At 43.2% G+C, this 21,056-nt stretch overlaps 1 protein-coding gene across 12 annotated transcripts in view; it reads right to left on the bottom strand.

Annotated features, from left to right (window-relative positions):
- Window positions 1-9,255: 9,255 nt before the first annotated feature.
- The window catches only part of SESN1 (sestrin 1), a 116,956-nt gene continuing 105,155 nt past the window's right edge, over window positions 9,256-21,056 (bottom strand). For 6 of the 12 annotated variants that reach the window (XM_043510778.1, XM_038396497.2, XM_038396502.2 and 3 more), the window contains 8 exons: window positions 19,341-19,541; window positions 18,236-18,418; window positions 16,043-16,285; window positions 14,683-14,830; window positions 12,619-12,731; window positions 12,152-12,342; window positions 11,709-11,853; window positions 9,256-10,397 (listed from right to left, as the gene is read on the bottom strand). In XM_043510778.1, the coding sequence (XP_043366713.1) occupies window positions 10,311-10,397; window positions 11,709-11,853; window positions 12,152-12,342; window positions 12,619-12,731; window positions 14,683-14,830; window positions 16,043-16,285; window positions 18,236-18,418; window positions 19,341-19,541 (1,311 nt within the window). In that variant the 3' untranslated portion in view covers window positions 9,256-10,310. The remainder of the gene's footprint in view (window positions 10,398-11,708; window positions 11,854-12,151; window positions 12,343-12,618; window positions 12,732-14,682; window positions 14,831-16,042; window positions 16,286-18,235; window positions 18,419-19,340; window positions 19,542-21,056) is intronic. The other 6 variants (XM_043510781.1, XM_043510784.1, XM_038396506.2 and 3 more) reach the window with 2 other exon arrangements.

Raw genomic sequence — 21,056 nt, forward strand, 5'->3', positions numbered from 1 at the left:
GGCACATGGGAAATCTCTGGCAGCAAGGAGCTATGCATTACAAGAAGATTGTTCTGCAGTACACTACATTTATCTACAGACTTGGGCTTAGTACTTCTTCTCATTCATAAAATTCCATAGCAAATACTAGCTGAGCATGTACTGCTATGTTACGTTTGGAATTTGTTCTTTTCACAAGATGCTCTTTTAAATTATACACAAGAGCTTCAATTTTTTTTAAATGGTAAGATAGAATTTGTCTCCCTTTCTCACAAAAAGGGGAAATCATCTTTTTCCCTTCTCTCTATACGCTCCTGGGGATTTCCCTCTTCACGGACGAGAGAGGGGAAACTCTAGCCTCCTACTCTAAGCTGCTGGGAGATGGTCTCTCTACTATCCCCATTCTTGGCTGGGGCTTATTTTTCCTCTCTGCTGGAGGGATGATGCGCTTTACCCTTATCACAGGGAAGTTGGTGATCAGCTATCTCAGCTTTCTCCAGCTCTGATTTGAGCATGAATCTAATGGATTAGGAGCAGCCTTCTTTCTCCCTCTTTCTGTTATGCATGACTAGTCCTGGCTCTGTCCTTGAAATAATAGAGGAAGAATTTAGTATTATAGGACTCGTTGTGTAGAACAGAAAGGGAGAGAGAAGGCTGCCCTTGATCCATGGGATCAGTGCCCAAACTAGAGCTGGAGAGAGCTGGGGGATAGCTGATTGTGTGTGTGCTATATATTCCACTGTTGGTGCAATGCATCCTGGGTAATTGTTTGGATACTTTTGGCCAGTAGTGTCCATTGGGAGTTGTGTGTCTATCATGTGTCTTAGTGCCTCCAGCTGCTGGGGGTATAATGAGCAGCCCTCAGTTCCTTCTCATTGCCCTTCACTCATGCATTTTACCCAGTGTTGTGTAAACAGTTGTAGTTAGGCAAAGTTAGGTTTTTTGATTTCAGCAGAAAGGAACTGCTGTTTGCTGTTCTTTGAGTAGCATCCCTAAGGGTGCTCTGGTTCAGGAGTCTCTCTAGCTCTCAATCAGAGATTTCTAGTTTGCAGTGGTCCATTCAGCCTGTGCATGAGCCTCTTTGTGGCAGACAAAAAGGCTATATCGGGGTGCACAGGCAAACCGCCCTCAATTCCTTCTCTACTGCCTCAGCCGGAGACAGACCACTCGCAGGTACGGTTACAGCATACTCTGCCTTTTATCTTTCTTCAAAGTTTGTTAGTTTACAGTTGTAGGTTACTGTTTAGTAATAGTTTAGATGAGAGGACTTCTTTCCCCCAGGAGATGTCTTCTCCTGGCAGAATATACCTGGTTTGTCAGGCTTCAAATGTTGCCTCTCTTGCCAGGAAGCTGCGCTGGGCAGGGAGATCAGGCACCATGTGATTGGGCACCGTGTAGGGCCAGTAAGTGATAGGCACTGAAAGTATGTCTGTTGCTGGGAGAGTCACTCGTCTCCCAGAAGTCTTTCTTCCATCTGTCCCTTATGTCCAGGAGTAGGAAGAAGAGGGGGAGAAAGCCAAGACTGTTGGCCATGGAATGTTCCTTGCAACTGCCCTCCGAGCCAGGGCAGGAGCCTGCTGCTGTACATCTGTTCCCAGATAGATCCAGCACCCCATTAACCTTGGGGCATGCTTCCTCTAAGAAAGGTAAGTCTTTGAAGCATGCTGGCAAAACTTCTAAAAAGAGGCGCAAGGAGCCAGCTCCAAAAAAGACTAGGTCACCATTGAGGTCTTTGGCCTCAACAGTACCTGTAGAAACCAAGGACTCTTCCTCCTGTTCCAGCAGGCCCATGACGTCCCAGCACTCAAAGGAAAGGAAGCATGGCTCTGATAGGACACCTCTACCCTCCACTGGTAAGGAGGGCAAGCACAAGGTATCACTGAGATCAGCCCTGCCATAGATGCCAAAGCACTGTACTCAGTCATTGGTGCCATCGCACACCTTAACCCAGCCATCAGTACCAATGCAAGCATGGTGGAACCAATCTTGTATGCCACTCCCATTTCCTTATGGACCCCTGCAATGGGTCCATCCTCAGGAAGTCAAAAATCCTTTCAAATCTCAGTAGAAAAGAGTAGCTCAAGGAAGGGGTCACTCTGGCACCTATTCAGGCACCAGTCATCATCCCTTGGTCCCCAGGAATGGCCTGGTTCTGACTGCTAGGTACTGAGGCCCATCCTGTACAGATATCCCCAGTACCAGGGTCATCTAGTTGCCTGACTAGTGCCAACTTACTTGGTACTAAAATCCTCCATGGTGTTAAAGGGCCTCATGGTGTTTCTGGTGTCAGACTTGCTGTTGGTAGTGAAGGAACTGCCTCTGTACTGAGCACAGTCTTAGGGTGCTCTTCGTTCGCCACCTGAAACTGCTCCTTCTCTCTCACAGACAGCGAGGGTAGGGAGAAGTCACTAATTCAATCCATGGCAGTATACACCCGAGGAGAGTTGAGGGCTGCTTTTTTTATTACCCCAGACATAAGAGCTTGAAGACGGATACTGTTCTCTAGTATCCACTCATACAGCTACCTGCTCCATATTTCTGTCAACACCCATGGTCGTCTTGGGCATTGTGGGGAAATCCATCAGGCTAAAAAGCCAGCATCTGCATCCTAATCAAGGGCTAGTTCCCCTTCACCACCACCTCATAAAGGGGCATTATAGCTAGCCCAGTTTTCCCCACTCTGAACCAAACAGACTGCTCACAGGTGGAGGACTACATCATCATCATCCCCTGAGGAGGCTGTGATGTCCATCTCATCTGTCTCAACCCCAAATGATGACAAAGTGTTCCAGGACTTGCTGGATAGGATGGCCGATACCCTGGAGATTCCAGTAGAAGTGGTCCAAGAAAAAAAAAAAGTTCCTGGACATCTTGCAATGCCCACTGATAAGGGACTTTTAGAGCCAGTTAACTTGCTTTGGCAGACATGTTGGTTCTTTGGCACCAACATCAAAAAGAATGACTGCCATTATCAAATGCCTTATAAGGGCTTTGAGCAACTTTATACACACCATCCCTGGACCTTTGATTGTTGGAGCAGCTAATGAAAGGTCTAGAAACTCATCAGAAAATTTCTGAGCGAGCAATCATCTGCTTCTACCACCCTCCTCATGCTCAAGGCAGCAGATTTGACTCCTTGGTCAGGAAAGATGTACAATTTCTGTTGGATCCTCATGTGATATCCCCTCCATTTGGCAACTATTTCATTTTCATGGGGTCTGTAAAAAGATTACAGTTTCCAGGACCCAGTGGTACACAGTGGAGTGGAGTGGAGTTACTCCATCCAATTCCTGACCCACCTTCTCCATTTTCAGAGACACCTTTAACAAAAGCATGCTGTAGCAGAAGGTGCATTCTCTTCTAACTCATAACAGTGGAAGAAGTACCTCAAGAATACAGGGGGAAGAAGTTTTACTTGTGCCTTTAATTCCCTAAAAAGGGGGTGCTGGTTCTCTATCTGGATTGGGAACAATTGAACATCTCCATTTGCAAGCTCATATTCAGGATGGTGACTCTGGCATCAATAATTTCAATCTTAGATCTACGGGACTTGTGTACAGCTCTCAACCTCCAGGATGCTTATTTTCATATAGCAATTCATGCTACCTGCAGAGAAGGATTCAGATAGGCAATTCATTCCCACAACAGGGTGAAACAGTTTGGTCTATTGACAGCACTGAGGGTATTCAGAAAATGCCTACCAGCAGCAGCAATATCTTACTGCAGAAGAGGTACTTAAACAACTCTCTTAGTCATGAGATGTCTCAGCAACAGTTAACAACTTCGCAACAGACCCTGCAACTCTATAATTCTCTAGGACTAAGAGTAAACAAAGAAGTTGGTACTAGATCCTATTCAAAAGATCAGGAGTACTTGTGGGACTTTAGAGACTAACAAATTTATTAGTCCCTAAGATGCCATAAGTATCCCTGTTCTTTTTGCAGATAGAGACTAACATGGCTGCTACTCTGAAACCTATTCAAAAGATGGTGCTTATAGGGGCACTTTTGGGCTCTGTAAACAGCACTAACTTCTCTGTTCAAATAAAGAGTCTAAGCCATAGTACATCTGACCAACCACGTGCAACTTCATCCCAAGATACCTTTAAGAACTTGTCGTGAACTTCTGGGGTACAGGGCTTCCTGCACATATGTAACTCAGCATGCGAGCCTTCACCGCTGCTGCAGGCAATGGTGGTTAAAGTTTATTAGCCAACTAGACATTAACTGTGTATCACAGTGTATTTCCCCTCTCCAGAAGTCCTGTCATTATTAAACTAGGGGAAAGGCCCTTACAAACTTTCAGAGGGTGTAGCCTTCTCTCAACCTCTGCCATCAAAGACTCTGATGACATGCTAGGATGGGGACCCCCCCATAGATGACCTTCAGACATATGGAATGTGGACTTCTCAAGAAGCCTGGCTTCACATAATTATCTTGAGCCTAAGGGATATTCATTAGGCATGCAGCTTTCTACCCAGTTCTAAAGGGTCTGACAATTCAAATGGTGATGGATGAGCCTATGGCAATAAAGCCATGCTTTATACAAGAAAACAAGGGGGAGCAAGAACTACCCCTATATCAGGAAACTGTAAACCTATGGAACTACTGTATCCAGTGGTGAGCTGGAACTGGTGGTTACATTTAGAAGCAGTTTTAGAATTGGTTGTTAGGGCTCCCTGAGCTCCCAGTGGGGTAGGCTCCCCCTGCCCCTCCTCTGCCTTCCCCCCTCTTGCAGAGCCTCAGCATGCTGCGCTGCCAGGGCCAGCGCTCTGGACCACTCCTGGCACTGCCACTTTGAGCAGCATGGTAAGGGAGTGGGGCTGTGAGCTCCAGCGGGCCACACGGCATCCATACATGCTGCCCTTAGCAGCATGGTAAGGGGGCTGGGCCAGGGCTGGATAAGGAGGAGGAAGCAGTTCCTCTACTCTCCCCCGCCATTACTTCCTGTACTCCCCCCTCCCCACCCACCTCCGCTCTGCCTGCTCCCCTGAAGGCACTGTCTCTCCCTCGCCTGAGAGGGACGGGGGAGAAGCGGAGCTGTGGCATGTTCAGGGGAGCAGGCGAGCTTGGGTGGTGGGGTGGGAGGGGGGAGGAATTAGTCACGCCCAGGGGAGTAAGCAAGGCTGGGAAGGGGTGGGAGCCCGAAAAAATTATTTTGTTTGGGGCAGCAAAAATCCTAGAGCTGGCCCTGGTTGGAGAAGGGGCTCGGTGCTGGGGGGGGGGTGCATGGAGCAGCACCATTTAGGGGGGTGTGGGGCCCAGCCTTCTGTCTCAGGGCAGGGGCTGCACTGTGGCTGCTACCTGCATTGGGCAGCCACTCCGGGGCCCAGTGTGCAGAGGCTACCTCGCTCAGCAGCCGCTGCCAAGCTCCATACTGCTTCCTGCCTGGCCCAGGAAGCGCGACAGGCTGCGCTGGGCAGGGAGATCAGGCACCATACGACTGGGCGCTGTGTAGGGCCAGGAGCCGGGCAGGGCTGGCTGGGGGCTGCCTTGGGTGTGGGGGGGTGAGCTCCCTTTCCCCCCAGTCTCTCCTGCTCCTGCGCTGTGGGGCTGTCCAGCCTCTGCTGCTTGGGGGCGCTCACGTCCCACGGTGGGCAGTTGGGCAGGGAGCTGCTGCCCCCTATGCTGGGAGGAACCCCACTGATGCAAGGGCTCCTGTGCCACCAGCAGGCACCTGGGATGGAGAACGGGCCTGGGGAGGGCAGGACAGAGGCACATCCCTTAAATCACAACTTGTTATAGGGAACCAGTTAAGATTTTGGCAGCTCATCACTGACTGTGTCCATCACAAAAATCACTACCATAGCCGTACACTTACTTGTGTTGTAGAATGTGCTGATGGAGCAGCAGGCAGCTGACAAGTGACTGTGGGGTCAGAACAGAACACTTATTATCCAAGACCTTCATCTATGGTTGGATGACCCCCCCACCTGAAGTGCTTGCCACCCACAAAAACAAATGTCAAACAGTTTGCTCCAGGGGAGGGCAGAGTCAAAGAGCTGGCTGATGCATTTTTGATCTGTTGGCTCTAAGCCTACTGTATATTCACCCTCCAAGTCCACTGAGTAACCTTGACACCTCACCTGAAGATCTTGCCAGAGGTCATATCCATCTTAACCAAGTAATACACCTGCCTGTGTTTTTCCCAAAGTCACATTGCAAGCTTCACCCCCTAGATGTTCTCAGGATCCCTTTTGTACCCAACTAGAACTGAGCCATATATGGTATCCCCCAGATTAGTTTACCAGCATGGGCCAAAAAGTCAGGCCATATTAACAGTAACTGGATTTCCAATGTATGAAATGGCGATGTGAAATAGCCAAATTAGACCTACCACTAAGAGTGACAGCTCACTCTTGAGAGAACTTCTTTAGAGAAGTGATTCAATACTAGAGACACATAGGGCAGCCACCTGCTGGGGAGAGGGGTTCAGTACATATACTTACCCAGCAGTACTCAGAATCTGATGCTACTTTGGTAGGGCTGCCTCACGTTCATTGTTTAGGTTTCAGAGTAGCAGCTGTGTTAGTCTGTATTCGCAAAAAGAAAAGGAGTACTTGTGGCACCTTAGAGACTAACAAATTTATTAGAGCATAAACTTTCATGAGCTACAGCTCACTTCATTGGATGCATTTAGGCAGACTCCTATCACTTGTCTCCTTGATCTAGGTCACTGCTTGTGAACCACCAACAGTGGAATAGATAGAGACAGGGACTTGAAGAAAGTTGTTTACCTTGCAGTAACTGTAATTTTGTGTTGTCCATATATGGCAGTTGGGGTTGCCCTGGCCCCTGCACCCTCAGTCAGAGGCTCAAGGACACTGAGGGCATCGGAGCAACCCTTCCCCCAACCAACACTGCTGGCCAAAAGAATCCAAACTCAAACACGGGGTCCATGTACACCATCAGTAGAATATAAGAGGACAACACCCATCAAAGAACTACAGTTGATGTAATGTCTTCCAGCTAGAATGAGAAGATATTTTCTTAATATTCAAACAGTGAGGGGTGATAGCTAAGGCCAAAAAGCTTAATGGTATTATAACCAGCATATAAAGCAGTGCAGTGTGGTAATGCTTGAAAATGTGTGCGTGTAGGGTTGGAAACAAGAGACTGTTTGGACTATTATTGAAAAAAATCAGAGTGTCTTTGGGTCATGTGGAAAAATACACGTTAGGTTTAGCTGCCTCTGTTGGCAAAAGGAAGAGTACAGCTCTCTGAGCACCACTGTAACTCAGTTTTTCAGAGGAGGAATATCCCCTTTGTCTTTACTGCTGCCTGGAATTAGATACAGTTAAACAAAGCTAAGTTTTAGGAATTGCCCTTTAAAGCCAAGTTCTTACTCAATGGAACATCAAAATCCTGTTGAGAGGAAATAGCAGATGCTTCCTGTTAGTTACAATTTTGTGACAGTTTATTAATCTCTCCCCCACCCCATTTTAGATAATATTTTAGTTTTTTGGGCTGTAGCATCTAAGCTATTTCTAGAATGTTCCTACTCCATTAAAAGGGGTTTAGTTTTCATCTGAAATTCAAGTAGCAGTTAAGCTGTTCACAATTAAGTTTCAGAGGTAGAAATAAATGAAGCAGACTGTTAATGGGCTAAATCAGAATAAGAATATGTGCGCGACCCCTCTGTAATTAATATTGAACCATTTCTTTGGGTAGTAGCTGAACTATTTTCTTTTAAAAAAAGAAAAGGAGTACTTATGGCACCTTAGAGACTAAAATTTATTTGAGCATAAGCTTTCATGAGTTACAGCTCACTTCATCGGATGCATTCAGTGGAAAATACGGTGGGGAGATTTATATACAGAGAACATGAAACAATGGGTGTTACCATACACACTGTAATGAGAGTGATCACTTAAGGTGAGCTATTACCAGCAGGAGAGCAGGGAGGGAAGGGGGGGGGAACCTTTTGCAGTGATAATCAAGGTGGGTCATTTCCAGTAGTTGACAAGAACGTCTGAGAAATGGGGGGGCTAGAGGGAGGGGAAATAAAACCTCTCCAACACATCATCAAGGCTCTACAACCTATCCTGAAGGACGACCCATCACTCTCACAGATCATGGGAGACAGGCCAGTCCTTGCTTACAGACAGGCATGTGTCTATATACAATATACCTTGTATATTGACCTCCTGCACATTACATACCACAGAATCTCACCCACCCAATCCTGAATTAGACTCATGACCTCTGGCTGAGATTCTGAAATCCTCATGGAGCTTGAGGGCCATGGTCACTAATGCATCTTTCCTTTTGTAGGGCTCTGCTCTGCCTATATCATACCATTGTTTTAAAGAGCAATCATATATCCCTCTAGACTCATACTAGCTTATCTGCAACCAGAGCCAGCTTGATCTAGTTGAGTGAGCACAAAAGGCTGGCAGCCAGAAATCTTGTTTTAATTCCAGCTTTGCCATCAAGTTGCTCTGTAACCTGGTAAATCGCAGTCTCCTTTTTCCAATCTCCAACATCAGGATCTCGTAACTAATCATCACACCCCTGTAAGATTTGTAGAAGACTACATATATGTAGTAAGTACTATTATAATAAATTACAAGAACATAATCAAGAAAAGTTTGACATTAACAAGTCCCCACTATCTACTGTATTGTACAAAAGAGCGAGTAAAGTTTTTGTTTAAACCTGGCAGCATTTAGTATATGATTCTTCAGTGACATACATGGTAACTCAAGAGTTAACTAAATGAAGAATGGCTTAATTGATTAACAAATGTCTTTTCTATCCTTACCCAACTGCTGCTTGATTTTAACCCATTCTAGCCCATGAAAGGTTCTTTGAATAACTGATAATTTTACACAAGTTCTGGAACTAGACTCACTAAAGGTCACTAGTATTTTATATCTTTGCACTTAATCCTTTTGGAAATACCTAGGGAGCTGGCAGTTTAAGATAGCAGGTTTGGAAAAAGCGAGTTGGAAAATCTCTTCTCATAGATCATGTTGGGAGCAGAGTCAGGGAGGGAACAAAAATTAGCTTGAAAGGTCTTGAGCAAGCAAGAGAAGGTGGTGCTGACTGAAAAGATACAAAGCTCACCCCAGTAAACATTTTATTTTCCCCCCCTAAAACTATTCACCACCCCTCTTAATCTAACCAACTGAATAATTAATAGGGAGGTTCTGTCAGCTTCACAAGTTATATAGTAGGTTTTCTCAGCTGTGCCTCTCAAAGATTTTGATCCTTTAGTGTAGTGGGTATTGGAGTAGATGGGTAAGTAGTTTAAAGCAGTAAGATGGTGTAAAATAAAGTTGCTATCCTTTATTTAAAAATACCAGTAATACTGACAGATTTCAAAAGCAATTCACACTCATAAGTGTTTCATGTATTCTCTGAAACCAACTGTATATTGAACATTACCATTTTAATGTTTTGATTTACTAAAAAAATAGAGGTTTTTCAGCTTAATGATTTTGCAGCTGCTTAAGACCACCCCTGGGCTTGTGAAACTCTGGACTGCCTAACAGTCAGTGTAACATTCCCACACCTTAGCTAGCTCCCAGAAACAAAAAAATGCACGACAACAAAAGGAATGGGCATCAGTGACAGAAAATGTTCATCCTTGGAAAGCAGATTAAGGGACAATTCAGGTAGTTCTACACTTATCTAAATAGCTTTCAGGACTGAATTTCCCCATCCCCTCCCTCCTGGAAGACCATCGCACTTTGGATTTCACCAAAGAATTCTGAACGCATTGTCCTACAACATGTTTTTCTTTAAGGCGATACTACAGTAAGAGAAATCTCTGTTACCTTCAAAGGAAGATTAGTTCTGATTTTTAAAAAGATGCTAAACAAGGAGACCTATTTTCTTTAAAACCAAACACAATGTAGGCTCAGAATATAGCAGTGCTTGCTTTAGCTTATAGCTTAACTGGAACAGCCAGTCTCAGTTCATTCCACCAGCACAAATAGCAGCATCCAGGTTTTCTAAAATTATTCTTGTATCAAAAGCAGGAGTCATCAAGGTGCACTTTTTTTTTTTTGGTGCAAGTTCTTCTATGCTCCAGCTCCCATTGTATTTAACTTAATACAAGATTTATGTATTTACCATCTGCTGTATTGCCACAAGTCATGGTTTCCTATACTGTCTAAAGCCCAATACTGTGAACAGGCAGCACTTCAACACAACTCTTCAACTGCCACGCAGTCACTGCTCAGTGGCAACAATGAAAAAGCTGAAACTAAAGAAGTTATGGCAAAGTCTCTTAATTTCTAGTGACCATTGGTCCTGGTGCTTAGTAGGTTCGCTCTATAGGCTGTATCTGCTGAACATTCCATCGTCATTAGTCGGCCAAAGGTATCAGGTCATATAATGAGTTATAGCTCTCAAAGCATAAAGTAGTTCAGCTTGCATCCGAGCTTCTATAAGAAGCAAATTAACATGAACCTAGAGGAAAAAAAAAAAGTAAAGTTACACATACCGATAGCTCTCTCCCTGCCGCAGAGCTTGTAGGAGGGGAAAGGTTTCCAGCAAATGCTACAGGTGCAAGACAGCTTTTCAACATTTTCAAAGGATCTTAGGGAAGTTAAAGGGAAGGCATGGAGTGGGGTAAGAGAAGCAGCAGGTGTGGTGGGTCTCATGCTATCAGACATCACTCTCTTTTGATAAGAGCAGAGCCAGGTTAAAAGGTATGTCTACACTACAAGTAGTGCAGCAGCGCTGCTGCAACAACTCCACTGTAGTGTAGACACTACAGCAACAGAAGGGTTTTTTCCCATCACTGCAGCAAATCCATTTCTCCAAGAGGTGATATCTAGGTTGACAGGACAGTTCTTCTATCAACTTAGCTGTGTCTATGGTTGGGGTTAGGTTGAGTTAACTACATCACCCAGGGCATGAAATTATTCACAGTACTGAGCGAGGTAGGTAGCTAGACCCCAGTGTTAGGTGTAGACCAGGCCTAAGGCACAGGCACTATAGGCCTAGGCCCAAGATCACAGAGTTACATTAATACAAGAAAATGTAAGCAGTTTCTTGCCTCCATAGTTGTAAACAAAAGCTTGAAGACATCAACTGTGGGTAACTGATGTCTGTGAGAGTCTGCAGACAGCCTGAAATAGTGCTGACACTATAAACATCAATGGGTGCTATCCCCAAGATCTGCTGCTTAGGGGAAATACCTCCCAACACCATCATAAGAGAGAACTTTGTGGCTGGAGAAAGCCACAGGGAAACTGACTCACATAGCAGCTGGGGTTTATCTGCTTTAGGGATAAGTACTTTTGGGAGTGGGGCTGCTGCTCCTAGGGCAAAAGAGCATCCCATAACACTGCATTCTGGGGCAAAGACCATGATAAGAGATAGGCCACAGGGGGCTCCTTGTCATGACGTACAATGGCCTTGATTTTCTCAGTTGGCCCTAGAGAAAAGTTTAACTAAATTGTGTGTATTGATAAGTAGTTTAGCAACTTATCTATTTCCCTCTACATAACAAGAAAGCTTGCATACTAACCAGCAAATAACTTGGTTTGTCTGTTAGCTAGCATATTTAGTAGACAAGGAAAAGTTATGCTTATAAGAAAGTGTATTTGACAAATTCAGTATGATATTTATCCAACAGAAGTGAGATCTAATTTTCATAACTGAAACACCAATTCTCTGATTATCATAGCATTTTACACTATTATTGTAGCACACTATGTCTACTAGCATTACTACCAAATCTACTGAGCTCCTCAAAATACATGCAGACGGTACCTTCTCAGAATGTTTGAACTGCCTCCAGAAGCTATCATACATTCTTTTTGTGGTTTTTTCAGGAGTGCAAACCACAGTTTTGATGTAAACTTTAAAGCTGCGGTCCAACAACTGATTAATTTCACCATAGTCATAATCATCGTATCTGTTCAGAAGTGAAAGGAAAATACTTTCATTTTCCTATCCCACAATCCTAGTGTTTCACTTAGAAATTATGCTTCAAACTACTGTACACAATTTGTTATTCCAGCTGTGAACAAAGACTTACTTTCTGGAAATATGCACCTCTATCTCACTTAAGTAGAGTCTTGCTCCTGCATTGCTATCGTGGCAATGAAATTTATCACTGATAGCATAATAAATGGCTATCTTCCATCAGGAAAAAAAATGATGAGATACTACCAAATCTAATTGTTTTATATAAGGAAGATGACAGGACCAACCTTATTCCAAACATACAGTGGATATAATTCCAAATTGCACGTCTAAGCATGGAAGTATCCACATCTTTGTGCATGGCCATTGTATTGTATGTCAGATCATAAGCAATATGAAACTTCTCATCAATCAGCTGCCCCACATCTGGGTAAAGACGATTAACCAAAGAATATCCATGGTCCTCCCAAGAATAGTCCTTAAAATAAAGAAAGCAAACTGACTACACGTTTCAAAAAGACACACCGAAGAGCTACTCTTCAATTTCTTTTATCAAGTTATTTCTTTTATTATAAGTTTATTGCTCTTGAAATAAGAGTGCTTATTTGTAAAATAAAATAAAAAATAAGTCCTCTTTTGTCGTCCAGGCACTAGTTTGCATCACAACTTGTCACTAGTTCTAAGTGATCGGTACAATTTAACACATTGATTGTACGCATTTTCTGATGCTGCTTACTGATCACTTTTCTGTTACCTGAACACGGAACGTAGGCACATGCATTCCATGTCTGGAGAAGTCTTTGTACCCATAGCTTGTATCCTCAAAGTGTCGAGACACATCTCTTGTTGGCGCTGATTCCTCATCCTCTGTTAAAGTAAACAGTAGGAGTTTCACAAGTTAATCTCGGCATATTCCAGCAAGAAAACAAAAATGGAAGAGCACCTCTGAAGCTACTGTGGATTCTCTCTCTCGACAGTACAATAAGTTAAAGTATCACATCCCACTTGTCTCTCCCCTCCAGAAACAATCCTAATACAGGGAACTCTTGCAAAACTAGGTTACCTAGTAGTAGGTGGAGAAGTTAGTAATTTATGATAGAACCTATGAAAGATATGGCAATCTCCTGCAATATCCTTGGGAGACCATTGTATTAAATGAATGATTTATGTATTATTGTGGGCCAAGACTATATGTAACCCCTAAAGGAGTTGATATGTGAGACCTGGAGGTTCAAACAACATGCCAGATAAAAATGGACTTTAAGTATAAAAATCATTAAATGATTTTCCTGAGGAATAGCTAAGAAGAGGTAAATGCATATTCCCCAGCTCTCGTTATGGAAAAAAACTAGCCTTATGAAGCTATGGCCTGAGAAGAGGGTCTTTGTCTGCTGATTACCTGTTACTGAAGGCCAACATCAAAGGCCCAAGCTGTATAAGGAACCGCTGTTCTGCCCAGTCTGGGTTCTAGTTCTAAATCTGAATCAGTTATGAACTTGTAACCACAGGGAAACCCAATTGTGGGTTTGAAGGACTGACACCTACCACAGCCCAAGGTTAAGCTGTAGTGATCGCTGATAAGCTTTTTAGTATGCTTGCAGGTTCTTTTATTGTTTTAATGTTTTTTCTATAATGCTTTCATTTTAAGAATAAATGTGCTTACTTAGAAAAAGTTATGTGGTTCCCAGCCTTCAGAGAGAAAGCAAAGCACAGACACTGGCCTGTTTAAGCAATCTGGCTTGCTGAGGATATCACAGTGCAGGCCGGAAACGGTGCAGCTTGGAAAAACCCTGATCAGGAGGGAGAGAGACATGGGTGTCCGTTCAAAAGAGGTGATGGCTGAGGAACCAGGTGCCTAAAGTGGGGACACTCGAGTGATTACGGAGAGGGAACACAGGCGTAGTTGCCTGAATGGTGATAGCACCCAGAATATCAGACCTTTATAGACATTCAAGAAACTAATCCAAAGAAATTGGCTCCACAGTTTATTCATCCTTTATCCTCTGCTTATCAGGGTTCTCCGCTGGGTAAGCAATTAAGAACTGCGGCTGCTGTGGGATAAGCAAGGTTTCACTTACAGACAATCTCTGCACTTTTTAAAGGTACACACAACCTCTTTAGACTAATTATAAAAAATTCTGGATATGTACAGCCTAATACAGTTGCAAAAGTATGGATCTCTAGGGGCAATTCCTTGAATGAAAAATCCAGCTTCTTTCATATATATGCAAAAACTACAAGCATCAAACATCCTGCGTCTACTTTTTTTTTTTTTTTTTTTTTCCAGAATTTCATGGGCAGTAAGTGAATTTTTTTGATCAAAAGTTCAGGGAAACAGAGCTCTAGATCTTATAAACTGCATTTTAATTTGGAGAGAATTTCTGTGGAAGAACCCAGAATGACATTAGGCTTGTAGCAGACCTTTAGTACAATCTCATATTTCCCTGAAAATCACACACCCCACATTCAACTTGTGCACATCAGTGCTTAATATTTGCTACTGTAGCTGAGGTAATTAGGTTTTACATTATACTGTAGGAGCGTAATTGAGTAGCATTTTCTTATCTGTTGGAGGCAAAATTAAGTTCCTTGTGAAGATATGGAGGCATTATGGTATGTTTAAGAGATGTCACACAACTTGGCACCTCCTTGCTTTTAAGGGTTTGTTTAAAAATCTTCTCTAACCATAATCCTTTTTAAATTAAATTTTTGTGTGTCAAAACACAACAAAAATACCACTTTTTTAGTAATTAAAAGTATGTTGATTTCTCCAACACATTTAGTTAAGTCTAAATAATCACCATGTATGTATTTTTACCTGAACAACACACAAACATGCTTTCTCTCTTCTCTCTCTCAAAACGTGTGGCCATCTCCTCTTGGCTTGCTTCCTCTTCATCTCTGCACTCTTGTAGCTTCTTCATTTTCTCCATAAGTGCTTCAACTTCACAGAAAGATTCTGTAGTCTTAAAATTAACACACACGCACACACACACACACACACACACACACTTTATTGCTCTATAAACTTGAACGTGACAGTTGATACAAAGTGTCAAGCCAAAAGTTAAAGCTAAAGTTCATACTCCAGCCTTGATTTGCATCTTTTTTTAAATATTTTCTAGAAAGACCAGAATTTTTCTTATGTAAAGATATACTGATCTAACCGCTCTAGTGCGATTTTATTAAAGATTTAGTCTCTCACTTTGTAGATAAAATTATAAGTCAAAATAAGTGCATTACGACTCTGGGTACTGTTCAAATCATAAACACATTTTATTGGCTCAATATCCATTAAGAATGAACTCTAAAACAAAAATTCCCCAGGCCATTGCAAAGAAAATCCTCATCTTCAATTTTCCCACCTTTGCCCAATCAGTCCTCCACTTCCTCTCTGCCTCACATAGTATGCTTGTTCTTCCAGGGAAAGCCTGGGTAAATAGCTGTCTTGTATTGCTCCCTTATTGTCCACAAACCCAGACTCTTATCAAGACAGCAGGAGGCCAGTTCCAGAGCCAAGGAGCCCACACTGAAAATGCCCTGTGCCTCCAGATCTCTTCTGTTTATACCAAGGTCTTCAAGAGTTAACCAGCACCCAAACCTGAGATAACGATCTTTGACTTTTAACTGTAAATGATAGCCAGCTGAAAACCAATGCAGATCAGGGAGCACGAATGGGCAAGATGTACTGCCTAACGTAAAGGCATTCAGAAGACACTGAATGGTCTGTGGGTGTGGAGTCTGGGTCTCATGTAAAAGGAAGAGGTGTTCATCCTCCAGCAAAGCACAGAAGAAAAAAAGGAACCTTGGTGACTGCTGCTATTTGGACATTTAGAAGCTGCAGAGTGACCAACTAAACCCCAGAGTTTGCCAACTGGATTGACAAATGGAAGGCAGACACCCTCAACTGAAGGGATAGAGATAACGGCCCTTCTGATTGCTTCCCCCAGCCTATCATTTCAGTTTGATCTAAGTTTAGCTTAAACCACCTAACCCTCATCCAAGTTCATCCACACTCTGGGTAAATCACTCTATTGTGCCACTAAAGTTGGGTGAAATGGAGATGCAGAACTAGATCTCATCCACCTATTGGATTAATGCAGAAACACCACAGTATGAACTTGTTAGAACTGGAGATTGTTATGTGCTCAAACTCCTAGATGGTAACAGATCCTTACTGAAATGCTTCCGGCTGGGCTGACATGAGCTTCATCCACTCCATGGTTGCCATTTGTAATATCACAGATGCAATAGTTACTGACAGAGGGGAGCTTGAAGGTGTGGCCACCCTCACAATGAATTTCTGGGCTGATTCCACAGCCAAATGTGAAAGAAGCAAGTGAATGGTAGTGTGTAAGTAGAACAACTGCGTGGATCAGCTCTGCCAGGGACCAGCCATGCTCTTCTGTCTTCAGAAGTTGCTTTAAAAGAAACACAACACAAGATTTTTTTTTTTTTTAAAAACAACTCTATTGGTGGCTCAGAAACTTCATCAACCTAATCAGCCTAGTCCCACAAACTTTTTAATGCACTTGTCAATAACTTGTTCTCTGGAAAGAAGCTATTCTTCTAGAATTCAAGCTCTCTTGTTATGTCTTTCCCCAGTAAGCTAGAAGCTGCACAGACAAATGCAGAGCTTACCTTTGAAAAGGACCAAACAGAGAGTGAGGTTAAGGGGTCAAACAAACAAGTTAGGAGGCAACTGGCCACATCCTCATTATATTATTAATTTCAAGAGACTAATAGCCTCCTCCTCCCCACAGCCCATAACACTGCCATAATCAATCCTTGTAACTGCTGGTTTTGTTACTGATAAGCCATTAACAGAAGAAGGGTGGGAGTTATGGTAATGGGGTTGCATGGGTAAGCCAAACAGCACATGACTTTTTGCCCAAAAATAGCACTTGGATCAGTTGAAGTGCCTTCATTTTGCTTTCAGGTTTCCACTAAAGTCAGGCTGGCTCGTTTTTCAATTTTGCACCATTAGTAAAACAATGCTTCTACTCAAACCTTCAAGTTTAGCAGGCACAGGCAAAAATTGGATGGTTTTAGCCCATCTCTGCAATCTCGGAAAGCCCCAGGCAGTTCATGGCAAATAAGCTGCCTAAAGAAAGTCTGGTTTCAGAGTAGCAGCCGTGTTAGTCTGTATTTGCAAAAAGAAAAGGAGTACTTGTGGCACTTTAGAGACTAACAAATTTATTAGAGCATAAGCTTTCGTGAGCTACAGCTCACTTCATCAGATGCATTTGGTGGAAAAAAAGTTTTTTTCCACCAAATGCATCCGATGAAGTGAGCTGTAGCTCACGAAAGCTTATGCTCTAATAAATTTGTTAGTCTCTAAGGTGCCACAAGTACTCCTTTTCTTTTTTTAAAGAAAGTCTGGGGGTGAAACATGGCTCAAGACTCCATCTTCCCCAGTGGCTCCACATGGGAGGAATTATCTGTGGCTGACAGGATGCTTTAACCCCAGCTTCCCCTTCAGACAGGAACAAGTGGGAGGTTCTTAGCCTTTGCAAAGAGTATGCTTCTTCCCCTCCCGCAAGGCCAGCCTCTGCTTCCCTCCCCGGCAGATGTTTCTCAGAGAAAGTAACACTCTTCCTCCTTTCTCTGGAGAGAGGAAAGCAGCAGCAGGGAGGCAAAGAGTGGCTTTAGAAAGGAGGGCATTATACTTCAGGTTATTGCTTCTATTGTTTTTATATAGAAAATTTGCTTTTAAAAAGTTGCTTAAATGTGAGTGTCATGGAATCAGAAGAGGAATATGTACATTTTACATGCATATACAGTAGACTGGAGTCTCTAGGTTCAAAATACAGTTTTCAATAATTCTGTTAAAATTGTGCTGATCTATTCTTATGCCCTAGCATCATCTTGAAAATCCGGAGTTCAAGAGAAATGTATAATAATCTTGTTTTAAGAAGGTACGCATCTTAAAATGCACCCTCTACTTTTAAGTCTCAAGCTGGATCATTCAGAGCCTCAGCCATTTTAAACATGGGTTCCACACAGCCCCAAGTAGAGCCTACAAAATCAGGTGCTAGTGACATACCATCACATTTTAAGTAACACACGTCCATCCTACTGAGGGTTATAGATCAGGGCTACCAGTCACACTGTGATACATTAACATGCAATTCTTCCAAAGTACCAGTAGAATTGCTTTCTAAATAAGAACTCTACTCAGTGAGATGAGACCAGTAATTATTTTGAGTTCCTGATATATCATTTCTATAACTATTACAGTATTTCAGCTACAAAGTGTAAATAAAACCACTAGAAAAAAAAAAAAAAGAGCTCCCTCCTCAGCCCCAAGAAATTTAGACTGCATTTTGTCTAGTAAGGACATGTAGGGTGTTGCATAAGAGAAGACTAACCTCAATATGCTCTTTGGTAATAAGCCAGGGCCGATGAGCCAATATTTTATTCAATTCTCCTAAATTTTGCAGCTTGTGAGGTGCATTCTCTAGGCCATTCAGCCATTTGGGGTCTCCTCCAACATGAAGGAAGTCATTAACATGGAGGTTAACTAGATAGGAGCACTGATGTCTTGCTGCAGCCTAGAAGGAAAAAAGACATTATAATGCAGAAGAATCTTTGCAAATTATCTCATAGCAATGACACAAATCATTATTACAATGTTAAGATTTTGCAGTGGTCAAAATCTGTAATTAAAACAAACTTATGATTAACACAGTAGCTTGTTTCAATTATTCCTCTTAAGAATATATAACTGAACATTTTTAATTCACATTCACCATAACAGTGTTTTGATTTTACATCTTTAAATTCTAATCTAAAATTGGTTTGTGGGAAGCTGATTCTAAAGTTCTGCCCGTAAAAGCCAAAAAACTGGCACTTTTCCAGTAAAAATGTGATTACACGTGGTTCACTCAAAGAATAACAATTTCCATTGATAGTTTAGATAAGGCTTAGAGTTTCAAGATAACTTAAATGGACACAGTGCTTTGTTGGCACAATGGAGACTACAATCTACACCTGTTACAATTAATTATGACAATGTTGGGATCTAACAGGAAATTTGGTTGGAATCTGAAGATTCTGAAATATTGACTGAATGGTAAAGTTATTTATATTGAGATGTGGTGGACAAAACACAGATGGTTAAAAACCTGGCTTAAAAAACAGATTTGAGGTACATAGGAATCTGATGGCAAAATAATCTTCCTATTTATAGGACACCAAGATTATCTTTTTTCCTCCTCCCATTATTTTTGAAAGCATGAGCATTTATACTGTAAGCACTGATCTCATAAAACTGTATTTAGAAAAGAAAACAAAGATAGTGTTCTATAAAACATAAAATACTTCAGGTAATTACTCTGGCATTTCCCTTAACATATGTTGGAAGGCCTTCCCTCAGCTGAACACACAAAAATGTAGTTAACATCTGTTGTAAAAAGGATTAAAGCAAGTAGCCAAAATGGCTATTTCTGCTTGCTGCTCTGCACTGCAACATACCATTATCCCTATGTAGTGTCGGTAATGAAGAGGCAGTGGACCATCCATCTGCAGTAGATAGTGCTGAGTTTTCAGAGAGCTTCCTAGATACTGTGGGTGGAACACCATCACTAAGGTGATGTTGTCCAAACGGCCCAAAGTAGCAAAAGAATCTGCAAATAATGTATGCATCTGGGCATCTTCATTTCCCACTTGAAGAATCTGTTTGAATTAAAAAGAGGGCTTTAGAAATGGTTTTCCAAAACATATCAACAAAATTATGATTAAATATTTATATCACATAGTTGTCAGAGGCCCCAATGAGGTTTGGGGGGTCCATTCTGCTAAATGAGAATCTAATGTTAACTAGGAGTTCTAAAGAAACTTAATAAAGTATGAGGGTATTGCATGTGACATTTTAAGGTGCAGCATTGAAATTCAGATGGCATGTAGGTAATAAGAATACTTGTATCTCTGGGAGGGCCAGCTCACACTACTCTCAAGAGCATAGCGTAGCCACTTTGGAAAACAGCAGCAAACATAGCTGAGAGTAGTGAGGGGTAACCACAGTATCTATAAAAGGGGTAAATGCTAGTTAAGTAAAAAAAAATTTAAGTGCTACCTGGGTACCTGGCAATAGTGGGAAACCCAGGATAGAGACTTCAAACTTCCCAGAAAACTGACCACAGTCACATCAATAAATCCTCTTGCTACACCAGTCTCTCCTGCCAATCAATGCATGGGGCAGCACTGGAAGAGCTTTATCACATGCTCTTTGAGCTGAACAAATGATAAACTTCTGTTCATTTGGAGAAGTGATAAGAGCTCATAAGAAAAACAACAACAATCACCAGAACTAAGGGATAGAGCAGGGGTGGGCAAACTATGGGCTACAGGCTGGATCAGGCCTGCCAGCTGTTTTAATCCAGCCCTTGAGCTTTTGCTGGGGAGCGAGGTCTGGGGCTTGCCCCGCTCTGGCATTCCAGTTGGGGATCAGAGTCAGGGTCTGCTCCAGGCCGGCTCCCGGAAGCAGTGGCATGGCCCCCTCTGGCTCCTATACATAGGGGCAGCCAGGGGGCTCTGCTCTGCATGCTGCCCCCTGCCCCAAGCACTGGCCCCACAGCTCCCATTGGCTGGGAACTGCAAGAGCAGTGCCTGCAGATGGTACAGCGTGCAGCACCACCTAGTCGTGCCTCGCATAAGACCCGGGGAAGGGACATGCCGCTGTTTCTGGGAGCTGCTTGAGGTAAGCGCCACCCAGAGCCTGCACCCATGAGCCCCACTCTGCACCCCAACCCCAGCTCTGATCCCCCTCCCACACTCCAAATCCCTCAATCCCAGCCCAGAGCACCCTCCTGCACCACAAACCGCTCATCCCAGCCCCACCCCCTTCCCATACCCCAACCCTCTTCCCCAGCCCTGATCCCCCTCCCATCCTCCAAACCCCTCAGTCCCAGCCCCGAGCACCCTCCTACACTCCAAACTCCTCATCCCCAACCCCATCCCAGAGCCTGCACCCCCAGACAGAGCCCTCACCCTGCCCCCTGGAGCCCCCTCCTACACCCTGAACTCCTCATTTCTGGCCCCACCCCAGAGCCCGCACCCCCAACCAGAGCCCTCAGCCACTCCTACACCTCAACCCCAATTTTGTGAGCATTCATTGCCTGCCATACAATTTCTATTCCCAGATGTGGCTCTTGACCCAAAAAGTTTGCCCACCCCAGGGTAGAGACTCCT

This window comes from Dermochelys coriacea, chromosome 3, assembly GCF_009764565.3.
Source record: "Dermochelys coriacea isolate rDerCor1 chromosome 3, rDerCor1.pri.v4, whole genome shotgun sequence".
Classification (NCBI taxonomy): domain Eukaryota; kingdom Metazoa; phylum Chordata; order Testudines; family Dermochelyidae; genus Dermochelys; species Dermochelys coriacea.